This window comes from Hydra vulgaris, chromosome 02, assembly GCF_038396675.1.
Source record: "Hydra vulgaris chromosome 02, alternate assembly HydraT2T_AEP".
Lineage (NCBI taxonomy): Eukaryota > Metazoa > Cnidaria > Hydrozoa > Anthoathecata > Hydridae > Hydra > Hydra vulgaris.
The window spans coordinates 19,773,385-19,790,000 of record NC_088921.1 but is presented as its reverse complement, the minus strand read 5'-3'; the positions used below and the strand labels follow the sequence as shown (position 1 = coordinate 19,790,000).

General features: G+C 26.7%; 1 protein-coding gene across 2 annotated transcripts in view; it reads left to right on the top strand.

The window, feature by feature from the left end:
• LOC100208067 (rho guanine nucleotide exchange factor 39) overlaps positions 1-16,616 on the top strand; it is a 57,902-nt gene that overhangs the window by 5,236 nt on the left and 36,050 nt on the right. For both annotated transcript variants that reach the window (XM_065790275.1, XM_065790274.1), the window contains exons 2-3: positions 3,599-3,678; positions 15,782-15,874. In XM_065790275.1, coding sequence (XP_065646347.1) covers positions 3,599-3,678; positions 15,782-15,874 — 173 coding nt within the window. The remainder of the gene's footprint in view (positions 1-3,598; positions 3,679-15,781; positions 15,875-16,616) is intronic.

Here is a 16,616-nt window from a genome sequence, read left to right as displayed (position 1 = left end):
TATATATATATATATATATATATATATATATATATATATATATATATATTAGTAGTAGAAAATCACTTAACAAAAATATTTTCCATTTAACACTGTGTTTCATCAACAAAGATTTATGCAGAAATGCATTTCTAATGAATCTTTGTTGATGAAACACAGTGTTAAATAGAAAAAAATTTTGTTAAGTGATTTTCTACTACTAATATAATTGCTCTGTTCTTTTAAGAACATTGAGCACTCTATTGTGTAGAATACTTTTTAAAGTTGTTTAAATATATATATATATATATATATATATATATATATATATATATATATATATATATATATATATATATATATATATATATATATATATATATATATATATATATATATATATATATATATATCAGAATTAGGTTTGGCATTAATTGACCTGACAGTGTCTGAGATCAGCAATTTTTGCTTACCGCAGAATTTAGAACTTTAATTTGCTACTTTAAATATATTTTAAAGACAAAACGGACACTTTTATTACTTCTAAATAAAATAATAAAAATAGCAAAACAAATGTTTTTTTTAATTCTAAATAAAATAATTTCAATATAAACAATAATTTTTTGTTCATTTTTTAAATTTTTAAGTAAATGTTGACATAATATGAATATTGAAATTATAAAAATTTAAAATATAAAGAAAAAAAAAAGATTATTGATTATTGTTAAAAAATTTTCAGTTGATTTATATATGTAAAGAAATTTTGTCAGCCCGGAATACAAGTGTCGTTTTCGACATTTTTGAAAAAAATGACTTATATATGCGATTTATCTATTTTTTGTGGACTTATTTAAAAAAAAATTATCCGATAGCTCAATTAAATTTTTTTCCGATATAGTTCAGTAGATCATTTGTCGTATATGTTTTTTTTATACGAGACACTCAACGTACATTTGTTGTACTTAGCGTAGACCTATAGTAGCGTTCTATTTGCTCACGTGACTTTAAACTTAACTACGTATATTCACTTGTTTACTTTTTAACATACTTTTTGTAAATAAAAAGTGATAAATTCCATTTATTTTTTAATATTTAATTGTTTTTTGTTTTCTTTGAATTGAATTAAAATGTTCAGTAAATAAAAATTACTACTCATGATCAGAAGAACTAAACAGTATTTATAAATATACCGTTTTTTTGTAAAGATAAGTAACAAATGTAGAATATTTTATAACAAATATGGAATATTTTATAACAAATATGGAATATTTTATCGCTTCTGATGCTGATAATCCGATGCCAATAGTATTGGAGCCTAACCACCAAATGAAGGAAAAAACTCCTGGATATATAGTGGAAGACCCTACTAATTCATCTTTTTCTTCTATAATCATTTCTCCTTCTATACAAAGATTTCAAGACTTGTATACAAAGATTTCATTACAATGTCTTGTGCTCGAATAGTTTTAAAGAGATAATTATTTTTACATTCTAAACAAAATTCTTGAAGTTTCTAAAAGAAATTTCAAGAATCTATTTAGAATGTAAAAATTCGTTATAAGCAGAGTTTGTAAATTATTCTTTTAAAAAACTTTAGATACCAGCGACAGAAGAATTTACTATAATTTTAATAACATGGTAAATAAATAAGCGGACTACCAAGGTCCCCAAAGAAAGGAAAAATGGTTTGTAGAAAAACTCCGAATCAAGTCTTAGATAAAATCAGAGAATATATAATTAGTTTTCCATAGTTGATTCACACTATTGCAGACAGAGTACTAACAAAAAATATTTAGAGTCGTTATTGAGTACAATTAAAATGTACATGTTGTTTACACAAGCTTACCCAGAGTTTAATCTAAAAAAAGTTGTTTTTCATTCAACTTTTAATACAGAGTTTAATTTAGCATTTCATAAACCAAAAAAAGATTTGTGTGATTTATGTCAAGAGTATAAAAACAAAGAAGATGATCAAAAAATACTGCAGCATAGAGAGAGTAAGCTATTATCAGCATAGAGAGAGTAAGCTATTATCAGCATAGAGAGAGTAAGCTATCATCAGCATAGAGAGAGTAAGCTATTAGCTAGACAAGTAAGAAAATGTGAGCTAAAGTTAGCGATGAATGACAAAACCACAGTTATAACTTTTGATTTAGAAAAAGTATTTCCTCTTCCATTTGCTAACATTTTTGTATTCTATTATAAACGAAAACTAAATTGTTATAATTGCTGGTAGAGGTGCAAATGAACTTGAAAGTTGTCTATATAAACTATTGAAGTTCTAATATATCAATTAATTGATTTTGTGGTCTAATTCTTGTGTTCCCCAGAAAAGGAACTCAATTGTGTCTATGGCAATAAAAAATTTTAAAAATGAAAGTGGAATACCACTCATTGAACAGAAGTATAGTGAACCTGGTCATAGTTCAGTACAGAATATTGATACATAGTGTGATTGAGAAAAAATTAAGACATGAGATTTACCTTATTCAAATTACTATCATCTATTGAAAAACTACAAATTTACAAAGATGACTTAAAAAACTTCAAACTTGCTTCCAAGTCTTTATATTTCCATAAAGTGCCTTTTGCAAAAGTAACTAATGTGTCATGAAAAACATCTACCTTTTCATATTAAATTCAAAAAATTTTTCTCAGATCTGTTAATTGAAGAAAGATTTATAAAAAGTACCTTTCAGAGAAAAAATAAACAGAAAGTTCAAAAACAGAATGTTTTGATGGTGATGATCTTGAGTTTTATAATACTCTTTTTAAGTCACAAAGTCTGAACAATTAAATATATCACTTTGTAAAATGTTTTAATAAACATTGTATATATTTATTTCTTTATTGTAAAAATAAAGGTACAATAACGGAAGTAGTTGTTTTTTATATTTAAGGTTTAACTTATTTATATCATTTTTCACAGACAAATAAAAAAATATGTGTGATAAATTAGTTATTTTGTTTTTCTATTATTCGAAAATAAATAATATTAATAAAAATTGCTTAATGTAAAAAAAGAAAAAATTGTCAATATTTAGTTATTTATAAATTGAGTGAAACCTTACATCATAGTCAATTTATTAATGTTAAAAACTGTATTTATTAATGTTAAAAAATTTATTTATGTTAAAAAATGAGTAAAAACTGTATATTTCTAAATACAATTGGTTACTGGGAATGAATTAAAGAAAAAAAAATGCAAAGGACAGTGAAACCAAAATTATTTTAAAGTTTTTAGTCATTTTTAGTTACAACATGATTAAGTTTAACCTTACTATCAAATTAACCAAATTAAAATATCAAAATTCACCTACTATCAAATTAATTGCATCTATGACAATTGTATTCCAACAAAATTTTCTGATATCGAAATACATTTGTCGTATTTGAAAAACAGTGCTCTTAGTTACGGGGAAATTTTTTTTTTAAACAGTTTAAACAAAGACTTATATTGATTTTAGTCAACTTTGTTAAATTTCAACATGTAATTAAATTTACATAAAGAGATGATGTACTTTAAACTTTGAATGCAAATTTCTCAATTTAAACACAATGTCGAATACGACACTTGTATTCATTTTTTAATGTTAAATACTCAATATTTCTATTTTAGAGTTCAATGGTACTTGTTTGTCATCACAAACGATAAATGCAAAATATGTTGTGCATTCAGAGCTTCAGCATCTATTCAGAGTATTAATTTTTGTTTTAATTTTCAACACATTAAACAATTACTTTTATCCAATAATTGTATTATGTTTCATTATTTAGTAGTTGGAAGTATGAATATAGTAATTTCAGCAATATAATAAACTGGTTTCTACTTTCTTTCTACTTTCATTATAATATTTAAGTAGTAAATTAAGTGAAAGTAAAAAATATGTATTAAAATATTTAATTATTTAGAAAATATTGACCAACTTTTAATTCTTCATCAGCAAGTGTTTTAGCTTTTTTTTCTAGTTTTGATTAAGTCCAGCGTTTCACTATCTGGAAATTTATCTGACCTGTCTAGTGTTTCACTATATGGAAATATATCTGGCCAGTCCAGTGTTTCAATATCTGGAAATTTATCTGGCTGTTTTAAAGTTTAATGTTTTTATATTTTTATTTTTAATTTGCTTTTATTTTGGAATATTTTTTTTTAACACAAAAAAGTTAAATCTACAATTTTGCATGGTTGGTTGTATCAACTCAAAATCTATCAGGATTGGGGTTTAAATTCAGTGAAGGCTTATTTTCACTACATCATTTTTTGTGTGTTTTCTTAATATTTTGGTCAGAACGATAACCATTAGTTTAGTTTATTATTCAAAATTGATTTTTCAGTTTTGAAAAAGCTGCAAACAAATAACTTACTAAGTTACTTAATAAGTTACTTAAAATTCTGTTTTAAAAAGGCTGCAAACAACAAATAAGTTGGAAGTTACTTGAGATTGCGTCATCTTTAAAAATATGAGCCGCTTTAGATGTAAGATTGTCAGAAACAGGATCAATGATGGAGCTTTGTGATTTTAATGAAATTGAAGAAGATTTTTATCTGTCAGAGACAGTTTTAATAATGGAATTAGAAAGTAATGATTCAATAATTTTACAATATCCCTACATCACGCTAAATGAAAAAAAGTTTATTGAGAGAACCAACATGTCAGACTTTATTGAAAACCTTTGATATATCAAGTGTAATAGCTCATGCTTAACTTCTTCTATCTAATTCACAATAGAACATATCTGTTATATCAGTTAACAAGTCACCAATAAAATAAGAGAATCATAGTTTATATTGATTGTTAGTAAGTTAATAGACTCTAGATTTTAGAAGTTTTTTAAAATAATTTGGGCGGCAGTACCCCCTGTGCCAACGCAAAAAAAAAATTATATTGCAATTATAAACTTAAAAGCCTTGCTAATAATAATAATATTTATTGAAAAATCAGTAGACTAGTCAGAACTGAGTTTTTAAAAAATTGAACAACATTTTCTAGCAGGTAGGCGAAGCAACATATGTTATTCCAGAAGGTAGGTGAAGCGCTTGTTAAATAGTTTAATGGGTATTGAGATGAGTTTTGGAACTTTTGTAAGACTGTGACCATTGTTATCAGAGCCATAAGCTGTAGTATATTAAGAAATAACTTTAGAAAAACAGAATGTCAGTATGGTTTGGATGCTGAGAAGAGGATCACTTTGTTACTCTGCAATATCTAGAAGAATATTGTCATCAAAGAGATAATGAGGTAATGTTCTTTGCATGTAGTTCTATATCATAACTTTGGGAGAGCTAATAAGATATGACACATGTATAAGAAATGTTTGAATTTGTTTATGACAATTTGACTGTAAAAATATTTATTAAAGATTTTATAAAAATCTCACGAACCTAACTTATGAGATAAAATATAAGATTTAATAATCTGTGAATAATGGACCTTAATGTTAGATTATGCCTTTTTACATCAATTTCTTGTAATTATGAAAAGAATTGTTTTTTAGAGAATTTACACATGTGCTAATTTATTTTGTGTTAATGTGAAATATGCTAATTTATTTTAAGTGTTATATGTGCTAGTTCATTTTAGCATAATTACCTGCACAATTATCATATTATATATTATAACAATTGTTTTTTTTCTTAGGTTGGAATTTATTTAATTAGATATATTTAGAATATATATATTTATATGTATATGTATATATATATATATATATATATATATATATATATATATATATATATATATATATATATATATATATATATATATATATATATATATATATATATATATATATGTATATATATTATATATATATATATATATATATATAAATTAGTAAAAAATCACTTAACAAAAATTTTTATTTTACACTGTGTTTCATCAATAAAGACTCATCAGAAATCTTTATTGATGAAACACAGTGAATAATGAAAAAAATTTTTGTTAAGTGGTTTTCTACTAATTTATAATTGCTCTGTTCTTTTAAGAACATTGAGCACTCTATTTTGTAGAATACATTTTAAAGTTGTGTGTGTGTATATGTATATATATATATATATATATATATATATATATATATATATATATATATATATATATATATATATATATATATATATATATATATATATATATATATATATATACACATTTATCATAAAAATATTAAGGTTGTCTGTCTGTGGACATTTTCGTTTTCCGCGTGAAACTCGAAAACTATAATGTATAGCGAAAAAGTAAAAAATGAACTTTTTTCTAATTCAATCAGTGGGTAATCTTTGCAAAAAAAAAATAATTAAAAAAAAAAGTTGTGAAGGAGTTATGGTTGTTTTAGTAAATAAAAAATGTTTTAAATAATTAAAAAAAGCACCATTGTACTTTTATTTGATGTTTTTTGATGTCATCAAACTGTTTTTTGTGCTATTTCATTTTGACGTCAAAAAACGTCAAATAAAATTGCGTGTATAACTACTGATTTTACATTTTATTATATTTTACATAGTACTATACATTATATTTTACATTGTATTTTACATTATATTTTATATTTTACTTTATACTTAATTATATTTTATATATTTATTTAGCAGAGTATTCAGCAGGCGTTGTAGAAGTTTGGCAGCAGGTTACATAGTGGGCTATGTAAGGGGCAGATAGCCCGCGGGCATTTTAACAGTTGTGTAGCAGGCAATGTAACTTGTGGTTTAGTGTGTGGTTAACCCGCAGGCTTTGTATATATATATATATATATATATATATATATATATATATATATATATATGTATATATATATATATATATATATATATATATATATATATATATATATATTTTAGGGTTAGCCAAAATTAAAAAAGTTAAAAAATTACACCAGGCTGCATGAAATGTTGTTCATTAACATCTTAAAAGTATTATTAAAAAAAAAAGATGTTATAAAATGGTTCTGAGTTCTGCTGAATTTGATATATAGGTTTGCCTTTTTATGCTAAAGTATCGCCTTAAAAAGTTGAATATAAGGAAGTAAAAGGGGATGGTAAGTATTTTGCATCAACTTTAAATGTTTAAGACTTTTTAATTATAAAAAAAACATGATCCTTTAAACATAAGAATACAAATACTTAAAAAAATTAGAAAAAAAAAATATTGAGTGCTGCCAAATTTGATTTGATTATTTTTATTTTTAGCCTAAAATATATCAAAGTTAGGATTTTGTAGAAAAGTCCAAAAAGATTACGATTTTTATATCAATAGGAAATATTTGTTATGAACAATATTTTTTTTCAGTAAAATAACTGTCTTGTTACTCAAAAAGAGGCTTTAAATTATTTGTATTGTGCTTAATCAGCAAATATTTTTTGACCACTTTAAAAATTTCGGTTTTTCAGCGCCTTAAGATGTTTATTATGTACACTACCGGCAATTAATTTGAGACCAGTGATGAGAAAACAGTAATTCTATTAAAAATCAATTAAATCTATCAGTTTTATTTTCGTTTATGTTTTTTTCGATCTCAGTGAATAAAGATACTACAAATTAGTTCATGAAATATACTTTATTTAGTTTCCTTCACAAATATTTCTAAACAAATAGAAAACTTAACAAACATTAAAAAGTTAAATTATAAGGTCTTTATTATTTTGCACAAGTTTCAAACTTTGCGTTCATCAAAATAACCACCACATTTCTTTATTACTGCTTCACATATTCTTGGCATACTAAAAAAAGATTAATTTGTTTAAAGTTTCCATGGTTACAGCTTTCCAAGCCTTTTGCAGTAACTCCCATAAATGTTCCTCAGATTTTACTTGGAATTTCTTCACATACCGGTCTATTTCATCCCAAAGAAGCTCAATGGGATTGAGGTCTGGTGACTGCGCAGGCCAGTCCATTAAAGTAAGGGTTTTTTCTTGTGCTATTTGATTCAGATAATTTGTGCTTTGGGTCATTATCTTGCATAAAAACAGGCTGGCATCAAACCACCATTCGATGAGCAGATGGAATGGCATGATTCTCCAAAATTTCTCTGTATTGCTCCTTTTTCATAATTCCATGAACTCTGATCAAATCTCCTATTTTGTGACCTGCAAAACAACCCCATACCATTATTGAACCTCCTCCATGCTTAACAGTAGGCACAATGCACTGCGGAATGTAATGTTCATTCTGGTGCCGGCGTACAAATATTCTTCTCTTGTTGCCAAATAATTCAAACTTGGACTCATCGCTCAATACTACTGTTTTCCATTGACTTATTGTCCAGTTGGCATGTTTGCAAGCCCATTGTAGTCGTTTCACCTTGCTTGCTTTCCTTAGCAACGGTTTTTTGGCAACTACACGCCCTCTAAGTCCAGCTTTCATCAAACAGTTTCTTATTGTCCGGACACAAACAAGTTTTTCAGTTTTTCAGCAGTTTTATTGTATTCTCTCATTATTTGTGGAGCTGTTAGTTTTTTGTTTGACATAGATAATCTCGTAATACGACGATCACCATGTTTATCTATCTTTCTAGGCTGTCCAGGTCGTGGTAAGTCACAATATTGACCAGTTTCTTTGAAACCCTTGATTGTGTTGTGAACTCCAGTCTTTGATATATTCATTCTTTTGGCAATTTTTCTTTCTGAAACACCTTCTTCATCAAGTAAAACAATGCGAACTCTCTGTTCAAAGCTTAATTCTCGAACTGGAGCCATTTTACAAAATAGAAACTAAAATAAGATAAACAGTTCAAATAATACAATAATTGTATATTCATTTGCAAGTCATTATATACTATATTGGATCTACATAAAGTATCTACAAGAAGCTTCCAATGAGAAAAATTATATTTTCAATATCAATTACAAGTCATTAATCAAAATTAAGTAACAGTTAAAAATAATACTTGCATTGTCTTTTATGCTGGAAGAACTCCGCACATACACTTTTGTATACTTTTGTACATAAGCAAATTTTTGGGTGCAAAAATGCCCATATCCTATTCTATCCACTTATTTATTGTGCTCTATTTATTTTTAATCCAAAAATAAAGAAGTGCAAATATTATAATCAGATATATTTATTTTTGAAATGTAAATACCGTTTTTAACCTCTGGTCTCAAATTAATTGCCGGTAGTGTATTTCGAGAAAAGCTTAATTAAAAAAAAGTTATTAGGTGAAACTCTTTGTAAAACGTTTTTTTATTTGAATTAGTTCTATTTTTATGCATATATTTTGAACGTAAAGTAAATGCAATTTTCATTTTCATTTTTTTTTAAAAAGATTTTTCCAGTTTTCAAAAAAAAAAGCAGTTTGAAAATACAGTTCAGTAAAAACAGAATACAGTAAACACTAGGCAGTAAATTACTATTCCAGTTCTCTAGTGTAAACAGGATATAAAAATGTGTTTAAAAATAATGATTGCATAAGAATTAAACCTTAAAAAGCGTAAAAAAGAAAATTACTGCCTCCACCCTACCTCTAATCTAATGACCATTCCCCAACCTACGTTAACTCAAATCTTTACCTAACCCTAGAGTTACAACAATCCAATAAATGAATGATAGGTAAGAGTAGATTTTGTTTAAAACAATCATATGCTTGTAAAAAATGCGTATTGCAACATGCAGGTTATGCATTTGTTTGTTTACATGAAGCCCAGTAAAATAATTTGTAAGAATTTTATTATTTGTAGTATTTTGTAATGTTATAAGTATTTATCTGAACAAATTAAAAAATGGAACAGATGCAATGAAAGTTTTGTGTTTTAGTTTTATTCAATTAATTCAGACTAAAAATGAAATTCTGCATAACTTAGAGTTGAGCTACATAAACACTTTCATAACAAAAAATTTTTATAGTAAAAGATAGTCAAGTTAGTAAACAAAAGTAAATCTATTTTTCTCAAAATATTTATTGATAAAATTTTTTTTTGATTTCCAAAAAATACACTAATACAAATTATTTTTTTATTCATATAATTAGTTAAAGCAGTAGAGGCCTTTCAAAAAATCATCATTAGTGCTGTTTTGGTATTGTTGCAAGGTTTTTGTATTAAAAACAAAAATAATTTAAATTGCATATTGTTGCTATGAGTAACTATTGTGATGGATTAAATTCTAATAATACACAGGAAGTATCAATTAAAAGTATCATGCTTTGGTTTCTTCAAATGCTTTTCATATGACAACAAAAAACTTTCATTGTTAAGCTCAACGAAAACAAAAAATTGGAAAAAAAGTTCAATTACACTTTCGTGGGAAAGTTGACAAGTATAAAAATGGTTGTCAAATCTATCAGTTGATAGGCCAGTTCTGCAACTAGAAGTATGTCAGTTTATTCGTAATCTTAAATTGTTAGTTTTACCAGTGTATATGGCTTGTTTTTTGCATGACAAACATTTAAGGTAATAAATTACATTTTTGCTGTTGCATGTGATGTGAGTTTATTTTTTAAATAGTACCATTAGATGTTTCAAACTCATCTTTTTCAATGTACAGTTTTCATATTTTACACCGAATGTGTTTGCATTTAAATATGCCAATCTTCTTATTTGTTGCTTCAACCTTTGAAGAAGTCTTCTTAATAAGTTAGGAGTTTGGAGAATCAATTTATCTAAAATAAAATTTCTCTATATCCTTTACTTCAGGGTAAGAAAAATACTGAGGTAAAATTATTGAGAAAATATTAGTCTCTTCTAGAAACACGATAGTGAGACAAGCATAAACTGGTGCAAAATCTGTACCCATGGCTGTACCAGTTGTTTGGTGAAATAATTGTTTATCTAATATGAAATTATTGTTATTTAAAATAAAAGATGCCGACTCAATTATGAATTCAGGTGTGAATCTTTTATCTATTAATTCTTTACATTTAAATATCCAAAACTTTAGGGCTTTTAAAGATAATGTGGAATGCTTGTGTAAAGGTTAACAATGTTGCATGTCATTATACGACTTTCTGATTCTTAGAATTTTTCTGAGAAATCCCAGTCATCTTTAATGAAAAATTTTGTTTCTTTACAATCGGTTATAAAATTATATGTATAAACCGGCTCAAATGAGATGTTGGCGAATTTATTCCGACAATAATTGGTCTACCTTTAAGGTCCTTTCAATAAATTAAGAGTCAGACTCTTTTACCATATTAATGATTTCTTGACATTTGTGAATGTATGTATTTTTATTTTAAAGTATAAATATGTATTTATATTTAATGCACAATAGTGATCAAAAGTAATTGGACAAACAGCATTTTTGTAATATTTTCTCATTAAGTTAACTTTTTTGAATAAAAATCTTATATGCTAAATTACACTAAAAATATGAAAAACATTAAAAATGTCACATTAGGATTATTCAACATTAAAATATTCTTTAAAAAAAATTAAAGTAAAAGTTTTAGATAAAAATTGGAAATGTTTGGCCCAAAAGTAATTAGTAAAAACTAAATTGTTATTTACGAAAATTTAGATTTAAAAAAAAAAAAGTTTAATTAAAATAACTTGAAGATTTAAGACAAAAGATTTGTAAAGTGTTTTTACCTAATTTATGTTGCAAGTTCCTAATATATAGCAAATTCTTAATATATAAACTTTCAATTGGGAAATATCACGTAATAAAATCTTGTAATAAAACATGTTTATTACAGGTTTTACCATTTATCTAATACAAGGCTTTATTCACGCACAATTTATTTTACAAGAGAATAGTTTATTTTGCGTCACTAAAGGCCTGCTATATAGGAAAAGGCTTCAATTCCAATATACAAATTATTTATAATATACAAATACAATTTATTATAAACAAATTATTAATAAAGAATACTTGTAATTTCTACTTTTGAGAAAATAATATTGGTATAAATATCATAAAATGTTAGTATTCTACTTTGCTTTCTTACAATATCATATGGGAATAACATACTGGCATTGGAAAATTGCAGAATCAGATTATAAGCAAACAGAAATAAAGTAACTAATGGATATGAAAAATCATGTCTTTGATTTTGGAAAGAAATGCTAAATCTTTTGACATTTCTTCTTTGGATGTTTGGATGGCATTAAAAAATGGAAATAAAAGATAAAAGCCACTTTCAACCAGGGAAGAAGACTTATTTTTGAATTTATTATAATATATTTTTGTCTATTTTTAAATGACCAGAAAGTACTGTGTCAATGAATTGGAGAGATATAAATTATAAAAAGAAAAATTATGAGAACAAATCAATTTTTAGATGTATTTTCTGATCAAATTGATTATGCTCTCTCTATTTACCCCTCTGCCAATATTCTTGTTCTTGGTGACTTTAATGCTCATCACACTGAATGGCTTGGCTCTAATGCCACTGACCCTGTTGGCACTAAAGCCTATGACTTCTGTATTTCTCAATTTCTTACTCAGATAGTTAACTTTGTGACTCATTTTCCTGACAGCCCAAATAATTTAACTTCACTCCTTGATTTATGTCTGGTCTCTGATCCTAGCTTGTGTTCAATTTCTCTTTTTTCTTCTTTAGGTGGTTCTGACTATGCAATGATCTCTTTAAATCTTTCATCTTGTACTTCTATTTTGGACCTATCATTGCACTACTTCCTACTACCCTAAAGCTGACTAGGATTCTTTTTGTGAATTTCTTCATGATGGTCAAGACAGAAATGAAAGTTTTTATTCCTTCTCGTCAGTTCTAGGTCATGCTTATTCTACTCCATGGGTTTCACCCTCTTTTGCAGCTGCTAAATCTAATCATAGTTCTAAAGAGAATTTTTTCAAAAGAACAACTCTCTTAAGAACAAAGGACTACTTATTATTGCAAGAAATTGATGTAAAAGGTTCTGTCATATGCTAAGCTCCATTATTCTCAGTTTACTAAATCTTGTATCTTATCTCAGATGTTAGGCTCTAGAGACTGTTGAAAAATCTTCAGCGCTGTTAACTAAGGTAGGTCTATTATTCCATCTCTCATTCATGGGACTGATCTTATTACCTCTCCTAAGTCAGAACTATTTGTAAAAAACTTTTTTAACTCGACTCTCAAATCTTATGGCCATTGTCTTCCCTCCATTCCAATTAAACAAGTTAACCTATTGTTAGACATTCAAATCACTCCAGGTTCCGTTGCTAAAGTCATATCTTGATTAAACTCTTCTATGGCTTGTGGTCCAGACAACATTCCTGTAATAGTCTTACAAAGTTGTTCTCCAGAACTCTCTTCAATTCTTTCCAAACTATTTAATAAGTGCTTGACTGAGACTTGTTTTCCTGCCTGCTGGAAATTGGCATCTGTTGTTCCAATTTTTAAAATCTCCGGTGAACATTCGGGCCCCTCCAATTATGGCCTGATCAGTCTTCTTTCTGTTATTAGCAAGGTCTTTGAGTCTTTGATAAACAAATTTCTCACATCTCATTATCAAATAACTTACTGTCAGACAATCAATATGGTTTTTGATCCTCTAGCTCTACGGCTGGCTTGCTAACTGCTGTGACTAAAAGATTTTATTGTGCATTAAATGGAGGCAGAGAGGCTAGGGCTATTGCTCTTGACATATCTAAGGTTTTCGACAAAGTTTGGCATGCTGGTCTTCTCCATAAGCTTTATTCATGTGGTGCATCTGAGAATGCACCACATGAATAAAGCATAAATAAATATCTTACATCTAAAGTAGCTCTTTTTGCTGATGACTCAACTTTATACTTCTGTCTTGACAAAAAGTCTTCTCTTTTCAATCGCTTAGAACAGGCAACCGATCTCGAATCTGATCTCACTTCTGTTACAGATTAGGGCTCACAGTGGCTTGTAAATTTTAACTCCAACAAAACTCAGTTATTTACTGCAAATAATTATCACAAAACTTTAAACATTCCTATATTAATGAATGGTAACCCTCTTACTGAGTCCTCTTTTTACTAGTGACCTTTCTTGAAAACCATATATACAATTGATTGCTATACTAGCATCTGCTAAGGTTGCTTCTCTTTATCGTGCTCGCCCTTTTCTCCATTCTCTACCTCTACAAATCTCTTACTTGTTTCTGTATGGAATACTGTCGTCGTATATGGGCTGGTTCTTCTAATGCTCTTTCTCTTTTAGACAAGGTATAAAATAAAGGTATAAAGGTATAAATATAAACGCATTATAAACGTAGTTGGACCTGCTCTATTTGCTAAGCTTGAGCCTCTTTCTCATTGTGGTAAAGTTGCGTCTACAAATACTTCTGCTCAAAGAAGCTATCATCTCTAGTTCCATCAACTAAAACTCATTCTCGCTTGACTTGTCATTAAGCAAAGTCTCATTCTTTTACTGTATCTGTCCCTGCATGCTCTAAAAACTTTTATTCATCTAGTTTTTTCCCCTGTACCTCAACCCTTTGGAACTCTCTTCCATCTTCATGTTTTCCTGACTCATACAACCTTCAACTTTTTAAGTCTTCTGTCAACCTTTTCTACTAACTCCCAACTTAATAGTGGTTGCTTGCAGCCTTGTTAGGAGTGAATCAGAATAAAAGCAAAGAAAAAAAAATAAAAAAACTTCAAGTTAAAATGACAATATGTAGAACAGATATTAAAAATATTTCCCAATCAAGTTTAAAAAAATGTTTAAATCCTGAAATTACAGACAAATTTAGATGATGAAGACTTTAAGTATTGCAATTCTTTGCCAAAATAAACATCAAATAGCAAATAGATACATATCTCTACTCTCTACAATAGGTCAAATGGCTATAATTGCATCATAAATGCAGGGAATAGAAATTTAAATAATTTTTCACTATTAGAATCAAGTTAAAAAAGGCATAGTAAAATGATCTTAATGGATGAAGGATTTAAAATAAAGGTAACTTTTATCTTTAAGGCTAAACATATATCTCTGACTCAATATTTCTAAATCAAGGCGAAAATGTGGAAAGGTTGGCAGTTATTTTGAGTTCACTAGACCACTATGTACCTTAATGTACCTCGATGTAGCTTAAGGGATTAGTTTTTTTTTTACAACTATTTTTTTTTAATTGTATGAAATTATTTTTATGAATATTTTTTTAAGTTTATAAGGTTTTACAGTTATGCAGTTGAGCTTTACAGCAAAACATTTTCCCAGAGGTACCTTTGCCAGTTGACAGTCATTTGTTTAGACGGATTTATTATGGGATATCATTTTGATAAAAATATTTAATGAATATTTGAACATTTTTCTCATCATGTTGTAGAATATTTATAAGTGATAGATTATATTATTAGATTACATATTTGTAAATTTGAATTTTTTATTTACTTTTTATTTTGGTTTTAATAAATAAAAGGCAGATTTACATAAAGTTCATATGTAGGTATGTAGTTATATTTTTTTGAGACTAGCGGAACCAGTTGAATTTTTTTTTTATAAGAATGTATATACTTTTCTCTATGTACTCATGATGTTCTCTATATACCCAGAAATCAAATGATGATTTTCGAAAGTATTGTAGGAATGGCTAATATATGTGTGTGTGTATATATATATATATATATATATATATATATATATATATATATATATATATATATGGCTCTCACTATATGAGCCGAAATATCAAGTGAAAAAAGAAATAAATAGTATGATACTCTATATGATGTTTTAATGCTTATAATATATGTATATATTTTTTGTCAGTCTTAAAGTGATTGAGGTCGGCAAAAAATTGTCGACCTTGTTTCTATGTTTTATGGTAGACCTTTGTATTGAATTTTTTTTTGCCAAACTCTAAAAGATTGAGGTCGGCAAATTATTGCTGACCTCATTTTTTTCTTATTCCAAGGGTTGATCTTTAATTGTACTATTTTTTACCTAGGAGAAATCAGTATCTCGGAAACGAAGAAAAATACTTAATGAAATTTATCAGACAGAAAGAACTTATTTCCATCATTTGACATTGTTGACCACTGTATGAAGTTTTGCTATTATAATTAATTAATAACGATTTTTATATGTATATATATATATATTTATATGTATATATATATATATATATATATATATATATATATATATATATATATATATATATATATATATATATGTATATACATACAAGTACAAATAATTAATAAATAATTAATAAGTTGAGCTTCATATATAAGAAGTAAATTATAAATAACATAAATAACACATTAACTTTCATTTTTATGGCATTTGTAAACATGCTGATCAAATTTTTTCAAACCAATGTTCTGCACGGATGGACTGTAAATTTGATTTAAATCTGAGGTTGTTAATTTTTTAATGTATTTTGTTTTTCCATCACATCCATTAGATGAAAGAAAATAAAAAATGTTTTTAGAAATACATAACATAAAAGTTATAATGTTTCCAACCTAATGAAATGATTGACAGATTGAACGTAGTACATAACTAGAAACATTCTATGTAATTTTTAAAACCCTGCTTGTTAATCAAGGCTGGTTCTCTAATAAAACTATATATTAATTGTTCTCAAAATACTATTTTCTTTATAAAATATTGCAATGGTCTTTAGTTATTCAAGTTGACACTCTTAAAAACAACATATCAGTAATTTTTATCATGGTGCATTTATTAAAGTTTTTTACTTCTAATTTTTTGATTTTTACGAGTTGTAGTTTAGTAGTAGGATATCTTAAAGAAATTATTTCTTAAAATTTTACCTA